The sequence below is a fragment of the Lepidochelys kempii genome, chromosome 12 (genome assembly GCF_965140285.1).
Source record: "Lepidochelys kempii isolate rLepKem1 chromosome 12, rLepKem1.hap1, whole genome shotgun sequence".
NCBI classification, from domain to species: Eukaryota; Metazoa; Chordata; order Testudines; family Cheloniidae; genus Lepidochelys; species Lepidochelys kempii.
Genome location: NC_136391.1, coordinates 33,233,329 through 33,250,656, shown reverse-complemented (window position 1 = coordinate 33,250,656; position 17,328 = coordinate 33,233,329). Strand labels below are relative to the sequence as shown.

Sequence of the window (17,328 nt, the reverse complement as noted above, 5' to 3'; positions counted from 1 at the left end):
TAGAGGGCCAATGGTCACATCTTTGGAGTAATTATATCCTGACTGGCCTGATTCTGCTGCACGATAATTTCTTGTTTTCTAAATTCAATTGGGGCCAGTTAAACTACATTACTACAGTTCAAAGGCACCAGGCTAGATTCTCTCTGACTTACACTGGTAGTCTCTTGATCTATATTGGTGCAAGAGGAGAATGAAGCCTTTCAGTTTTGTTCATAGTGAAGAATGGCAGGAGTCCAAGTCATTGTGATATACATCTGATTACCACATATCCTTTCCACAGGCATAGATTTATGCCAAGTTGCCACACCAGAGTAATCAGTGAGCCCTGTCCCAGTCTGCAAAAACACACACCCCTTGATATTTTCAGCCTAAAAGTGACAGTATTGTCATAATCAGCCACAAATTACATCTTAAAAGAAGAAACTTCTTCCAAAATTCTGCTGGAGCAACTTTTTGGGTTATTTTATTCTTGATTCCAAAGGAATCAATTTGGATGGGTAGGCTAGGAATTTAAAGAGTTGTGGCCTGTCAAGTTTCCTCCCCCACTCTGAACTCTAGGGTACAGATGTGGGGACCTGCATGAAAACCTCCTAAGCTTACTTTTACCAGCTTAGGTTAAAACTTCCCCAAAGTACAAATTAATTTTATCCTTTGTCCTTGGAATAACCACTGCCACCACCAAACTCTAATTAGGTTTACTGGGAAATGTAGTTTGGACACGTCTTTCCCCCAAAAATCCTCCCAACCCTTGCACCCCACTTCCCGGGAAAGGTTTGGTAAAAATCCTCATCAATTTGCATAGGTGACCACAGACCCAAACCCTTGGATCTGAGAACAATGAAAAAGCATTCAGTTTTCTTACAAGAAGATTTTTAATAGAAATAGAAGTAAATAGGAGTAAAGGAATCACCCCTGTAAAATCAGGATGGGAGGTATCTTACAGGGTAATTAGATTCAAAACATAGAGAATCCCTCTAGGCAAAACCTTAAGTTACAAAAAAGACACAGAAATAATTATTCTATTCAGCACAATTCTTTTCTCAGCCATTTAAAGAAATCATAATCTAACGCATACCTAGCTAGATTACTTACTAAAAGTTCTAAGACTCCATTCCTGTTCTGTCCCTAGCAAAAACAGCATACAGAGACACACAAACCCTTTGTTTCTCTCCCTCCTCCCAGCTTTTGAAAGTATCTTGTCTCCTCATTGGTCATTTTGGTCAGGTGCCAAGGAGGGTACCTTTAGCTTCTTAACCCATTACAGGTGAGAGGATTTTTCCTCTGGCCACGAGGGATTTTAAAGGGGTTTACCCTTCCCTTTACATTTATGACATGGCCCAAACCATCTTGCTTTCAAGTCAATGGGACCTGGAGTACACTTTTGGGTTGGTAAGTGGCTTTTAGTTAAATCTGAAAATTTTCTTCATTTGTACTGTTTCTCTCTCACTTCAATCAGACAGTAGAAATCATGTTAACATGCCCTGCATTACATAGCCCAACTATGTATGGAGCAGCTCAGGAATAATAAAGCGATGAATAAAGAAAATAAGTCTTACAATGACTTTTGACTGTTTTTCTACCTTCAACATAAATCCCAAATACTTATTTAGAAATTAGTAGACAGATCTGAATTATTCTTGGAAAACATTTTCCTGTACCACATTTTATGTCTACCAGTGTCAGAAAGTCCCAAAGCTGACTAGGTTAAAGAAGTTGACTGGGTTAAGAATCACATTTGCTCTACATAATTACCATAGACTTGGTAGTCAAATATGAACAACGCGTTTTCTACTACAGATGGAGTCCACACCCCACATCGTTACTAAAGGGAAGCCTGCAGTGGTGGTTAAACACCTGTCTTTTTACTTGAAGGCTGAAGCCCAACAAGTTTTAAAGGTGAGAGCTATTTTACATGAATGTTTGCAGATAAAGGACAGTAGGCTGGCTTTCTTTTAAAATGGCACTCTCCAAAGAATGGAAGTAATCGCTCTTATTTTAAGTGTAGTTTTCCACACTGGTGGTGTTATTGGGTTACTTATAAAATGTGTGGCAAATTGCCAGTACGATTATGATGGGTCCCGCATTTCCTCTTCTTGTTTGGGGTGGGTGTTCAGGCACAGTTTCCTGCCCCTGAACTAGCATATTTACTGTCCCACTAGTAACCAAGAGAAGGGTAGGGGAGAGGGAGGGTCCCAGCCCAGGGGCCCTAGGGATAGTGGTAAACCACTTGAACTAGTGCTTCCTTCCCTTGGGCTACTTCCCTCTCCTGCTCTTCAGCTTGTGGGACTTCCCGCCCTCTCTCTCTGCACAAGCCGGGTGTCTCTTTACCTAGGGTCTTGGTCTTCTAGCCAGCCACAGCACTTCTCCAAACTCTCCTTTGCTCTAACTCCTTCCCCTGCCTGATTGAAGCAGGGATTTTTTAATTAGGTGACTAGCTTCAGGTGCTCTAACTGGCTTCAGGTGCTTTTAATTAATCTATAGAAACCCTTCTTCCCTCTACAGGGAATAAGGCTTCTCCTCATCCTGGGACTTACATATCTCTCCTATATCACTCTCCTGCTGCCTTCTGGCCATGCTGTATCACAAAGGGTAATCAATCTGTTCCTTAGTGGGTCAAGTTCTAGGACACTGGGAGTGGAGTGGTGTATGTGTGTCTTGAAAACCTCAAAGACTACCATTTGTGCATGCACATCACATTGTGAAATGGCTCGTTAAATTTTAGGGTAGAAATCTATTCGAGGGCATGCAAATAGTTGGATGCCCAAAACTGCATGATTAATTTAGAGTCTGGCTTCAAGCCATTTTGATATTGTGGGCTAGATCCACAAGAGGATTTCGGTGCCGAACTGCCACTTTAGGTACCTAAATCCCAGAATCAGGCTCGACTGGGATTCACAAAAACATTGGCATCTACATTTTTGCAGTAAACGTTCCCTCTGTGCCTATGTTTCTGCCTCTGCATATCTGCACTGCAGCTCCATGCCAGGTGTCCGAATGCCTAGGCCCCAAAGCAATGCACAAACTAGGGGAAAGTAGGCGTTCCTTTGCCTACAGGCCTGATCCCGTAAGTGTGCTCATAGCTCACTTACTGAACCAGGCCCTTATAGGCAAGCTTGCACAAAATGGAGGGAGGAAGAGGCTGAACTCCCTCATCACTTTTGGCCCAATAGTTAGGGTACTCAGCTGGGATGTAGGAGATCCCCAGTTCAAGTCCCCCTCCACCTGGGTGGGGAGAAGGACTTTGAAAAGGGATCTGCCACCTGAGTGCCCTAACATGGGGCTGTGGGATATTCTCATGTGGGGCTCCCTCAGAGGAGGCAAAAGGAGCAGGGATATTAATGCGCTGCCACGGCAAAGGACCCTGTAGCGCTTTAACGTCCCTGGCCCTTTTGCCACCCCCCACACCGCCAATGGACCTGGTGGGGGCAAAGGGAGCAGCTGTCCTGGGGCCGGCGATTTAAAAGGGCCCGGGGCTCTGGATGCCGCTGTCACTACCCCAGCAGTGGCATCTGGGGCCCCGGGCGGCAAGGGCCACACAGCAAGGAAGGGCTGGCTGGAGGATGCTGACCCTAGCCCCGCCCCTTCTGCTCGAGGCCCTGCCCCTTCTGGGGGCCAGAGGCGCCCCCCCCAACCCGTACCAGTAAGTGTCCTCAGTTAATTTCACCCCTGGCCCAGTTACAGTACAAAAATAGTCATATACTACCATGCTTGTCTGCAATGCTTTGGCACCGTTGTGCTCTAACAATTTTTTAAACTGCAAATATGGGGGGAGACAAAAGAGTTTTCTAATCACATTAGGGAATATTTGTCCTGTCCACTGCAACAACAGCATACCCATATTAGAACACAGATGCTCCAAACTGATCATGGTGCAAATGCCTAGCCAGAGTAATGATAGACAACACCTGTTAGTGCACAGTTATACTTGCCGTGCAGATAGGCCCTAAGTTATCTTTCTTCCCCTGTGTGAAAGGAGGGGGTAAGGTAAGAGCAGTGGAAGTTTACCAGATATAGAACAAAGGAGGCCAGGTGACCAGGAGGGGTTTAAAATAAAGAACACAGAAGAACAGGGGTCATATGGGAAGAGGAAACACAGTGCAGGAGAGAGTGCAAGGTCACTAGGACCGGCTCTAGGCACCAGCCAAGCAAGCACGTGCAGGGGCAGCATTCCGGTCTTCCTTTTTTTTTTTTTTGGCTTGGGCAGTCGCGCTCTTGGAGCTTGGGGGCGGCAAATTTTTTGCTTGGGGCGGCAAAAATCCTAGAGCCGGCCCTGAAGGTCACAAAGCTGGGTAAGGGGCACCAGGAGGGAGAGGTCACATAGCATATAGAAACTGCATGGGGCCAGGAGTCCCTGCCTGCTTTCCTGAGTTCAGATGGCCCCAGGGACTCTGGACCACCCAAAGAATGGCCTAGGGCAGGGGTCCCCAACGCGGTGCCCGCGGGTGCAATCACGCCCGGTGGGGCAGTTGTGTGCGCCCGCAGGACACCGCACCGCCGAAATGCCGTCGCCGAGAAGTGTTGCCTTTTCTCAGCGGCATTTCGGTGGCAACGCTTCTTGCCGTTGCCACTTTTCGGTGGCATGGTGTCTGGTGCCCACCACAGTCTTCTGGAAATAGGAATATGTTAGTCCCACAGAAAGGTCGGGGACCATTGGCCTAGGGTAGTGAGGAAACTGAAGCAGGGACATGCATTTGTTTTGTATGATCGGTACTTTTCTGTGCTTTGTATGATTAAGTAAAGAAAAGCATAAAGGTGTTAGACTGTGCAAGGTGTGTGATCATAATTGCTGCATGCCCCTGAGAGAGTTAAACTGTCACCTGAAACTTCACCCCTTTTGGGTGGTGGTCTAGGAGCGGGGTGTGTTTAAGTAACTGGGATAGCTTGGGGATCAGTGCTGGTTCTGAGAACCTGGGATAGGTGCCTCATTTCCAAGAAGACGGTCCCTTGATATGCATATAACAACATTACAAGTAAAGAGACAAATCATCATTTATCTTTGAGACAATACAGTTAAATGCCATATCAGATATTCCTAAGGGAAAAACAAACATAATTACAGTGCAAGGTAAAGATTAATTTAAATACCATTAAAATATAATTAAGTGTTAATAAAAGCATACGTTCCATTTGAAATTAAGTTACTTAAGCTTCAGTTTCTTTCACAAAGCTCACCACCCGCTCCCTTTTTTTAATGCCACAAAATGATTAATACTGCAAAAGTTTTCTAGGCTCCTGATCAAAAAGCTGCAACACTTTAGACATTTCGCTTTGGTCTTACTGGAGCTTTAGAAGTCAAGCACCAAAGCAACAGATTTCTATGAATCATTACTGCCGTAGCTCATACTTAAAAATATCCCAGGAACCTATCCTTGCAACAAAGCCCATTGCCAACTGTGCCCACATATCTATTCAGGGGACACCATCACAGGGCCTAATAACATCAGCCACACTATCAGAGGCTCGTTCACCTGCACATCCACCAATGTGATATATGCCATCATGTGCCAGCAATGCCCCTCTGCCATGTACATTGGTCAAACTGGACAGTCTCTACGTAAAAGAATAAATGGACACAAATCAGATGTCAAGAATTATAACATTCATAAACCAGTCGGAGAACACTTCAATCTCTCTGGTCACGCGATTAGACATGAAGGTCGCTATCTTAAAACAAAAAAACTTCAAATCCAGACTCCAGCGAGAAACTGTTGATTTGGAATTCATTTGCAAATTGGATACAATTAACTTAGGCTTGAATAGAGACTGGGAGTGGCTAAGTCATTATGCAAGGTAACCTGTTTCCCCTTGTTTTTTCCTCCCCCCCCCCCACGTTCTTGTTAAACCCTGGATTTGTGCTGGAAATGGCCCACCTTGATTATCATACACATTGTAAGGAGAGTGGTCACTTTAGATAAGCTATTACCAACAGGAGAGTGGGTTTGTGAGGGGGAGGGGAAGGGGAAGGGGTGAGAAAACCTGGATTTGTGCTGGAAATGGCCCAACTTGATTATCATACACATTGTAAGGAGAGTGATCACTTTAGATAAGCTATTACCAGCAGGAGAGTGGGGTGGGAGGAGGTATTTTTTCATGCTTTATGTGTATAAAAAGATCTTCTACACTTTCCACAGTATGCATCCGATGAAGTGAGCTGTAGCTCACGAAAGCTTATGCTCAAATAAATTGGTTAGTCTCTAAGGTGCCACAAGTACTCCTTTTCTTTTTGCGAATACAGACTAACACGGCTGTTACTCTGAAACCTTAAAAATATCAGGATTTCTGACAGGAGAGAGAGAGAGAGAGAACTTTGATCATATGCTGTCTTGAAACAATCCATGGAAGTTATACAAACTGGGCAAGCCTGACTCCTGCTGTATGCCATATTGTAAATACAGTACCTCCCCTTGCTCAGTATAGTCAGTGATGTATAGAATAAAACACAGCTCACTGCACATAGTGTATACAACTTGTAAGGTGTTATGTAAGAGAGAGGAGTGGTCAGCGTTCAGCCTTGTTTTGTATTCTGTTAAATATTGCTTTTTTGCAACAGTTACTTGCCTGTTGTGCAAATCACTATTATTTGTAATGAAAAGTAACTGTATAGATGTAGTATTTGGTTATTCTTTGCCATGACATAAGGTGGTTCGCAAAGGACAAAAGGGGTATTTGCCTAGGGTCAGGAGGTGGGTTGTTGCATTTTAATGTTCATGTAGTAAGATGAAGAGTCTTCTATTCATACTCTGCATTCAAATCCTTCTCTGGTATGAAGAGTCCATGCAGGTCCAGATGCAAGTTTACATTAACTGTGGCCCGAGCCATCTCTGTGAATGTTTTAGCATCCAAGATGAGCAGGAAGGGTGCTTTCCTGGGATCTGATGTCACAATGGAGGATAAAATAAGACCTAAAAAAAGTATAAATAAGGAATGTATTTAAAAAGAGAGACAGACTTGCTTTCCCAAATAGAAAAGGCAACATCATCAACTGATAAGTCTGGATAACAAAGGACAGCAATGAAAACTGCTTTGTGGATCAAAAACTGAGGCCTGGTCTACGCTGGGCGGGGAAATCGATCTATTATTGCCATGAATAATGTAGCTGAAGTCGACGTACTTAGATCTACTTACTGCAGTGTCTTCACTGCAGTAAGTCAACAGCTGACGCTCTCCTGTCAGCTCTGCCTATGCCTCTCACCCTGGTGGAGTACCGGAGTAGACAGGAGAGCACTCGGCAGTCGATTTATCACGTCTAGACTAGACACAATAAATTGACCCCCGCTGGATCGATTGCTGCCTGTTGATCCAGTGGGTAATGTAGACAAGCCCTAAGAATGCTAAAACAAAACTAATGAATGCCTCCATCTTGTTGCTGGTCTGCCTGGTGTATGCCACAAAGAAAAGACGCTGAAGCAATAGTCTCAATTACACATCACAACTGGTAACATTGTTGGGCATCTCAGCTGTGAGGCTAGGGACTTGAATGGGTCCGACTGCACTCCCCACCCACCCCTGTGGTTCCTCCAGAATAGCACTGGCAGGAGATGATGTGGGAGCTTGCAATACTACTGCATCTGTTGGATCTGGTCTGTAGTTAGACAGCTTCAAGCTTCAGACCATTCAGTCTAGCAGTTTTGAAGAATTCTTTGATGCCAACCTGATAAAAGATGGCTCCACTGGGCTACATGAAAAATCCAGTTGTTTTTAAAGTCTAGCTTGGGAGCATACACATGAGTTGATTTTGGCCCATTGTTCCTTTGCAGGAGTGGAAGGAAGCAGTCATATGCCCAACTTTGAGGAAGGGTGACACAATGAAATGTAAGAACTAGCAGGTCATCTCCTTCCTCATTACAGCCTATAAAAATCTTATTTTGGATACTCTTACATAGACTTATTGCTTGGAGTGGCTAAGTCATTATGCAAGGTAGCCTGTTTCCTCTTGTTTTTTCCTACCCCCCCCCCCAGATGTTCTAGTTTAACTTGGATTTAAACTTGAAGAGTGGTCAGTTTGGATGAGCTATTACCAGCAGGAGAGTGAGTTTGTGTGTGTATGGGGGTGGGGGGGATGTGAGAAAACCTGGATTTGTGCAGGAAATAGCCCAACTTGATTGTCATGCATATTGTGTAAAGAGTTGTCACTTTGGATGGGCTATCACCAGCAGGAGAGTGAATTTGTGTGGGGGGGTGGAGGGTGAGAAAACCTGGATTTGTGCTGGAAATGGCCCACCTGATGATCACTTTAGATAAGCTATTACCAGCAGGACAGTGGGGTGGGAGGAGGTATTGGTTCATATTCTCTGTGTATATATAAAGTCTGCTGCAGTTTCCACGATATGCATCTGATGAAGTGAGCTATAGCTCACGAAAGCTTATGCTCTAATAAATTGGTTAGTCTCTAAGGTGCCACAAGTACTCCTTTTCTTTTTGCGAATACAGACTAACACGGCTGTTACTCTGAAACCTGCTTCAAGAGAGGAAATAGTAGGAGATGATCAGTGTGGATTCTGGAAAAACAGGTTCATTGTGGATCAAGTATTTTCAATTCATACACTACTTGAGGAAAAAATGGGAATATGATCAAAATATTGTGACAAGGCACCTTCTTGGTTGGGGTAAAACAGTCCCTGTTGACTGCACAGGGGCAGTCCATCCTTCTCTCAGCCAGTGTTTTGTGCTTGTTTTTCTCCCTTATGGGAGGGAATGCAGCCTCCCTTCCTAGAGAGGATTGCTCCTCCCCTACTGGTAGCTTTTTTCTCTCTCCCCAAAGGGGAGGGTTTAAAAAGGTCTCACACAGCCCTTAGTTGGAATCAGCTGATCCTAACTGACCTCAGGCAACTCCCTCTCAGCTGATCCTAATTATTCTCTGGTAACCCCTTTTCAGCTGAACCTGATTGACCTGTAGTCACTCCTCCCCAGTTGATAGGGAGGACGACCTTTTAATCTTCTGGGACTGCTTTCTACCCCCCCCCCCCTTTGCAGTAATTTGTCCTGAGTTTGTCACAATACATACATAGTTTTTATAGACTTTATAGGAAAGCACATGATCGTATAATCACAAGATGGCCTCTGGGCCTCAAGGAAAAAATCCCTGACAAAATTATTAGGATGGTACAGCTGGTACTAGCATGATCCTCAGAATGGAAAACCCACCTTATGAGAGGAGCCTCAAGGAGCTGGGCTTGTTTAGCCTAACCAAAATAAGGTTGAGGGGAGATAGGACTGCTCTCTATAAATACATCAGAGGGATAAATACCAGGAAGGGAGAGGAGTTATTTAAGTTAAGCACCAATGTGGATCCTAGAACAAATGGATGTAACTGGCCATCAACAAGTTTAGGCTTGAAATTAGGTGAAGATTTCTAACCAGAGGAGTGAAGTTCTGGAGCAGCCTCCCCGGGGAGCAGTGGTGGGCAAAAAACCTAACTGGCTTCAAGACTGAGCTTGACGAGTTTATGGAGAGGCTGGTATGACAGGACTGCCCCCAATGGCATAATGCCGATCTGCAACTGCTAGCAGCAAATATCGCCAATGGCTGGTAATGGGACACTAGGTGAGGAAGGTTCTGAGCGAAGCATATCTTGGAAGGATAACCTTACGGTCTTTGACCTCATGGCTCACCAAGGAGAAGATGGAAGAATAATACTGAGAAAAATCTAAGAGCGCCTAATGTGAATTACCATTAACAGAAAAAATTACCATTAATGGGGAAAATATGCCATTGAGAGAAAGAGGTTAGGGCAGATGGTGAAAGAAGTTAAGGACCTCCATCTCCATGGGCTACAGAGCGAGGGAGAAGAAGTAGCAGACATCTTTGTTTGCAGGAGCACAATGACTGGGGCTAATTTTACTTACCCTGTGGCACCGTTGCTCAGTGGAAGAGATTTCATATTAAAGGTCATTGACAATAAAACAGTTAAAATTTCTGATTCTTCATTGCAAGTCATCTTGACAGCTAAGGGCTCTACATACTTATATATATATATGTTTATCCCCAATTTATCAGAAGAGCAGTCTTCTTACCATCATCTTCTTCTTTTAAATCAGGACTGGGAACAAAGACAGGCTCGGCTGGCCAGCAGTGCTCCTCTTCCCAGCTGAGCTTTTTCTTTGTCAGAACATCACATTTTGTTATCTAAATTATTAAGACAAAAATAATTCTTCAATCTCCATTCTAGCTCTTAATTTTACAATCGTTCTGTGTACCGTACAACAGAGTGGCTGGGTAAAAAGATGGGATCAGTACTGCAAGTCAGGAAGCAATGAGATATAATTACTCCAGCATGCCACAGATGAAATATTTGGAAAACTTTAGGCTCCTCAGTCAGGTTTAGTGGCTGTATAGCCACAGAATCTTTGTATTTAATAGGAGACAATTTCACTTTAGAGCAGAAATTGATACTGTTTTACTACATTACAACTATACCTGTCAACCAAGGATCTCAAAGCATTTCACAAATATTAGTTAGTTATTTAAGCCAGATGACATCTCTGTGTCAGGTGAGTCAATTATCCCCATTTTACAGAACATGAGCTAGAGACACAAAGTTTAAGTGACCTGCGCAAGGTCGCACAGGAAGTTTATAGCAAAGCAAGGAACAGAATTCAGAACCTCCTGATCCTTAGTCCTGTGGTTCAATCATTTTCTTTTTGGTGTGACCTCAGTCTTCACCGAGGTAAAAAACCTTAAGTAGTTAAACCGAACAAATATTAAAACAAAATCAAAGAGACAAGGTGAGTGAGGTAATATCTTTTATTGGACCAGTGTCTGTTGGTGAAAGACAAGCTTTTGTGCTTACATAAAGCAGAAGAACGCATTGTCAGCTTGAAAGCTTGTCTCTTTCACCACCAGAGGTTGGTCCAATGAAAGATATTACCTCACTCACCTTGCCTCTCTAATGTTGTGTAATCAACACAACTACAACCACACTGCAAAAAACAAAGTCAGTTCATTGTGATGGTTAAGTAGCTAGTAAACCAATGGGGCCAGGATTTCACCCATGTACTGTAAATATCTCCACATCTCACCCAACGCCCAGTATGACAGAGTTACTATTTCACATTCAGCTCCGTTATCTTCTGTTTGCATCTGCATTGCTAAAGGTAAGTCACAGTTCCCCTTCTCAACCCCAAATCTGAAGAGATCCCTGACTTAGAACTTAAAGGTATTTAAATAAATTATAAGAGAAAATATACAAAACAATATCAGATGTCTTCATTGCATCTACTGCATATCACAGATGCCCAAAGGATTAGGCAATGTAAAAAAAAAAAACTCACCAAAACAAATTCTAACAACAACAATGGTTGTATTTAAGTCATCTGTAAAGGATGATTATCTTTGTTAGAAATCACAAAATTGCTGATTTGTTTGAGTTAGTACCAGATACGCTGACAAACATTTTATTGCATCATCGACTATATAATATTACATATCCAACTTTATTTTGTAAGCAGCTGGGATAATTAAAAACAGGAACAAATAGTGAGCTCTATCTGCTTGGCCTTATATTCTCAGTGTAGGTTTTAGGATAGATTGTGCTGAATGAGCAACAAGCATCAAGAGCCAGCTTGTCTACAGAACTTTCTCCTACCCTCAGTTAACAGGATTTTCTAGCTTACAGTGTACTTGTGTCCTAAGAAGTCTCTCTTTAAAAATTGGTATCATGGAGGAGTGTGGGGCTGGGGCTCTTCCAGTCTAGGGCTGGTGCTGCAACATAAGTTAAAGCTTCCTGAAAACATCAGAGGGTCAGAGTGAAGGGTGCGTTGTGATGAAATAGGCATCTCTGTTTGTGGTAATAACCATCCGTATTCTCAGCTGGTGTTAAGTGGACATAGCTCCATAATGAAGCTACGCGGATTTACAGCAGCTGAGAATCTGGCCCAATTGGTTTTATTTTTGTCATGTGGGCAATGTAGGACTTATGTCCTTAACTTTTCATCCTTTTGCTTTTAAGTGCCGGAGTTTGTAAATTTGATACGTAAACATATTGTTGCGACTTACTTGTTTAAGAAATGTGGATTTTTTATGTTTGGAACATTCACAGTACAGAGCAGAACCACAGGTTAGTAGTGTTCCAATTCTGACCTCACAACCAGGCAGCTTCACTATGGTTGTATGGATGTAGGTCAGGGCATAATTTGGACCATGTAGGTTAGCTAGTGAAATAAACTGCCTTCAGTATTTGAACACAGTTTAATTTGATTTGGGTTATATGAATACAGTCATGCAATATGCAATCAGTGTTATATTATACCTTTGTGGGAACTGGACTCCACCGAACTTCTGTTGCATAGAAATATCTGTATTTTTTGCCATTATAATCATAGTTGATGCGAGGCAGCTCTATTCCTACAGGTAAAGTGAAACATACATACTGATAACAAGGAAGAAAAATAGCACAACTGTACCCAGAATCATAGAATATCAGGGTTGGAAGGGACCTCAGGAGGTCATCTAATCCAGCCCCCTGCTCAAAGCAGGGCCAAACCCCAATTTTTGCCCCAGATCCCTAAATGGCCCCCCCCTCAAGGATTGAATTCACAACCCTGGGTTTAGCAGGCCAATGCTCAAACCACTGAGCTATCCCCCTCTGTAAGACATGTTAAAAAAAAAAGTAGTAAATATCGTCAAGATCTTCACTTAACCTCTGCAATTTATATGCCTTGGCACGGTCTAAGTTAAGTTTTGCTTAGACTTTATGTACAGATATATGGATATATTTTTAAAAAACTGAAAGCTGAACAAGTATATAGGTGATACAAATTCATAAACCACTAACATTTCACTCTCATGGTTTAGCCTCAGCCTCATAATCCCCCAATGTATTTATAGCCTTACTATTCAGTTACCTTTCATTTTTCCATAAATACATAGTAATATAGTGTTTACCTGTGAGGTGTAATTGGAGATCTCTTCCCCAAAGTAAAAATAGATAAATGTATGCATATAGATAATCTTGCATATTTAGATCCTATGATCTCAGATCTGACCTGTAACCTTAATGTCATGATATTTTGAGCATTCATAATCTACTGTTCCTTGAACAGCTATTCCTATTAGACTTGCATTAATTCTTCATTTAGCCTGGATCTAGTAGTTAGGTCACCGAGGTGAACCCATGTGGCCATGCAGAACCCCACTGTTCACCTCCAGGACCTGACTGCTAGATCAGGGCTAGATTATATAGAAGTATTTAAGAGATACAAGCAGGGTGCTGGGACAATTTTTTATAGTGGGGGTGCTGAAAGCCATTGAACCAAACTGTAATCCCTGTATTTGATGGAAACCACTTCAAGCCATGGGGTGCTGCCGCATCTCCAACACCCCCACTTCGAACACCCTCGATATCACACTAGTCTGTTATTATAATGTACCTACATTTGAGAAAATACAATGGAAGATTTTTAATGAACACATCTCACCCTCACATAACATTTCAGGCTGACAATAGATGTTTCCATCTTTTTCTTTCAGAGCAGTTGCAGTAGTTGATGGAAGTTTGACTAAATTAGTACCTACTTCTGCATCCTGCAAGAGAGAGATGCTAAAAACAACAAGACATTTCAAAGGACATATTTCTAATTTAGGACCTTCATCAAGGTTGATTTTACTGTATGTAAATTGCTATTAGGTTCCATTTGGCATAAGCCAGACGATCCAACTTCAAAAGGCTGCCTTCTCAGATGCATTTATCTTGCATTATTAAACTATGAGCATTTCCATTTAAAAGCCCTTAATTTGCAGGGGATTCTAAATTCTAATAAATCGGCTATAGGTCAATCTTGATAAAGGTGTCAGCCCAGATGGTATTTTTGCTTTATCACAGCAGCAGTGTAAATTCATCATGTTATTTGGAAATTAGGGCTTAAGGCTGGGATTTTCACAGGCATTTAAGGGAGTGAGGCACCTAAGTCATTAGGGCTTGGGCTCTCATATCCCTTCAACTCCTTTGAAAATCCCAGTGTATAAAAAAATAATTGTAATGGCTTCTCATTTTAAGCGTGCGCATGTGTGTGTGTGTGTGTGTGTGTGTGTGTATATATCTAGCCCATGTATTATCCTCAGACAATGTTAAATAGACACCATGTATATTGAGGCCATTTGGTGTTTTTTAAAAAGCTTAACGCTGATATTTACTTTAATGAAAATGCCACAGAGTGTTCATATTAGTAGTTCAATGAGATTTTTCAGTATAGTGTCTTTCTGTACAATGTTGCTGAATTCTTAGATTGCAAGGTAGGAAAGCAGGACAATTTGAGCGGATCCATCATAAGAATGCAAGAACAGCCATACTGGGTCAGACCAATAGTCCATCTAGCCCAGTATCCTGTCTTCTGACAGTGGCTGGTGCCACATGCTTCAGAGGAAATTAACAGAACAGGGCAATTTCAAGTCATCCATCCCTTGTTGTGCAGTCCCAGCTTCTGGCAGTGGGAGGTTAGGAACACCCAAAGCACAGGGTTTCATCCTTGACCATCTTGGCTATTAGCCATTTATGGACCTCTTCTCCATGCATCAGATGTATCCTCCTGCATTGCTGCAGAACTGTTTTCATGGCATTAACAAGACCCAGTTTCCAGGGCGTAACAAGGCAGACAGTATCAGCCATTCCAAACTGAATCAGGCTGAAACTTGCCTGGCAAGTTGCTGAGCAGAATATGAGTTTTTCCTACAAAACAATGATGTTAAACAGATAAGCTGTTTCAAAGCTACAGAAAGGTTTGATCCTTTTCCCCACTTTAGTAAAGCTCTCATTGAAATAAAAATCCCATCATCTTCATAAAATTATTATTGAAAAGCAGCTAAGCTTTTTTTCAGAGGGGAGTTTGGTGGGTAGGTTGCGGGGGTTCTGTGGCGGGGGGGGCGGGAATAATTTTTCACAGGCTTCCACTAACGTGCATCAGATTGTATGTGCAAAAACCCATGCTTGCACCTGCCAATCAAGAGCCATATTGATACATCTGTTCATGTGGGGTAGCACCTTGCCCCACAAACAGTTTCATTGTCTTTGAAGAGACAGGTCCTATTCAACTTGACTAGTCTCCATGAACAAAGGAATCAGAAGCTGGCACCAGGTAACTGCCCATTGCTTGTGCAAATGTAAATTGCCCTGTGCACACAAACAATTACATACCTCCCCAAATTTTGTGGCTATCATTTAAAAAAAAATCAGGAATTTGGATGTGGCCTGGCAAACCAATGCTTCATACGCTTTTTCATTTAGTGAGTTATTCAAAATTACTGCTCAAATACAATAGATTGAACATTACCTTGCCAAACCGCAGAGGTACCACAAATCGCTTGCAGGCTGGTATGGAAGTGAGTTTGGTGTTTTCCTCAAAGCCTTCATTCAAGTTTTTTAAATAGAACATTTGATACAGGCTATTGTCTGAATAGGAAATGACATCAATAACAACATGGCCATCCTCCTCATAAGCATTCACATGGTGAAAAAGGACCATGGCATCTGTATAAATCTTGGTGGATATATCCTTTTTGGTCTGTTTGTCTATGAGGTGAATCCAAGTCTGAAAGATGGCAAACACACTAATGTTTAATAAGCAGCGAATACTTAATTTTTTTAAAAAAAAGTTATTTCATTGCAAACCAGTGTTTCTAACTCAATGATGGTACATTTGGTTTATTTATAATGATGGATTTGGAGTACTCAGGTTGTGCCATTAAGAGGCGAGATTCTGGGTAAGAGGCACAGCACAGAGCATGCAGGCTGGAGGTGGGGTGAGGCGGCGGCTTTCAATCCAGCTTTACACCCTCCCAATTCAGGGCTTCTCTGGGAGCTGAAGTGGCCCCCATAAAAAAATTTAGGACCCCTGGGAGGTGTCTAAATTACAGTCACCTGCGTCACCTGACCGGAATCTACACAGTGCTACATTCAGAGGCCCAACATGCCCTCTCACCCATGATTCCAACTCTGGCATACCAGGGGCATCCTCAGAAGACAGCCTGCATTTGCCTTCTCCTGTTTCTGCATTAGGAGAATTCTCCCTCAGCCGAATCCAGGGTTTTTAGAGTGCCTTTATGCCAATCTGGTCCTCTTGCCTCACATAAAGGAGCCAGAATGGGGATTGGAATCTCACCTAAAGTCTCTACACTTATTGACCTAAATGTGTATACTATTATATAATATGTTGTTTAAACTAGAGGTGATTGTACGTGGTTACTTGGCATGACAGATGAGCAGAATCTCTCTGCTGGTGTGGGATATTTCTATCCTTTTTCTCAGGTTCCTTGACACCAGAGATTTACTTACTGGAATTTTAGATGGGGTGGTTTAGGAGTCTTAAGGAAAGAGCCTGCTAGCTACTGAAAATATATGTAGGAAGAGAGGGGAAAACACATTCCTCTAATGGGAAGTTACTGAACTTTTACAGCCAGGGAAAATATAGTATAGAGTGAGAGTGGTTGTGATTATTTTCTTGGCTTCCCCCACTGCTTGGTACGTAGTAGGAAAGGTACCTTATCTTCCTTATGGAAGGAAAGGCAGGATGCCCAGTTGACACCTCTGAAGTAGGCAGTTGCCAACTTGAGAATGTCCAGTTTGAATGGCTGCTCCATGAAGATGATATAATTTTCTGTAACTCCAAAGCTGTGATAGTAGCTTGGGTGAAGGAGAGACTGGGAAGGGATAGAGCACAACACTTCCAGGTGTTTGAGATAGGACAACTTCTTTTCTTTCTCTGAACATAAATTAGAAAGATGAAACTATAATTATGTACATAGTATTTGCCACCCAGAATCCTTTGCATTCTCCTCATAGGGGCAGAGTTCCTTCCCTTCTCCAGGATTATCAGGGGAATTGGCCCCCTAGCCAACAACTCACACAGATAAGACCAGGGCCATCCATGCAGAGGACCTGAGCCTTTGCAGTTACTCCCAGCCACTGGGGAGTTACTCACAGGCCACTGCCCCTGAAGTTCCAGCATGGAGGGGGACAGAAGATAAGTACTGTACGTACTGATAGCTGTACAGAAGTGACTGTATGCCCCATGCTAGTGTAACCTCCTGGTGAGCTTGTGCTTCTGGTCACTCTGTGCCACAGATTATTGGAGTCTATTACAACCCTACCTATAGTGCCTGGCTCTTAAATTGTAGCCGTTCATTCTTTTCACTCTGGAAGGCTCAAGTTCAGTCCTGGTGTGTTGGCCATTAGCAGCCAGGCCCTGCTCCACTGCTACATTTAACAGAAATACACAGATAGTAGATCATCGTAAAGAAGAAAAGGGGAGCAACTGTATGAGCTGCGACACGAGTGCAAAGAAACCAATGAACAGCCTTTGCTTTGGTGAGGGCTAGCATTGGCAAAGCTGGTGAGGA

The 17,328-nt window shown here is 42.8% G+C and overlaps 1 protein-coding gene across 2 annotated transcripts in view; it reads right to left on the bottom strand.

Moving 5' to 3' along the window:
* Positions 1-915: 915 nt before the first annotated feature.
* BCO1 (beta-carotene oxygenase 1) overlaps positions 916-17,328 on the bottom strand; it is a 45,338-nt gene continuing 28,925 nt past the window's right edge. For both annotated transcript variants that reach the window (XM_073308033.2, XM_073308034.2), the window contains 6 exons: positions 16,471-16,691; positions 15,264-15,521; positions 13,416-13,521; positions 12,248-12,342; positions 10,014-10,125; positions 916-6,902 (listed from right to left, as the gene is read on the bottom strand). In XM_073308033.2, coding sequence (XP_073164134.2) covers positions 6,730-6,902; positions 10,014-10,125; positions 12,248-12,342; positions 13,416-13,521; positions 15,264-15,521; positions 16,471-16,691 — 965 coding nt within the window. In that variant the 3' untranslated portion in view covers positions 916-6,729. The remainder of the gene's footprint in view (positions 6,903-10,013; positions 10,126-12,247; positions 12,343-13,415; positions 13,522-15,263; positions 15,522-16,470; positions 16,692-17,328) is intronic.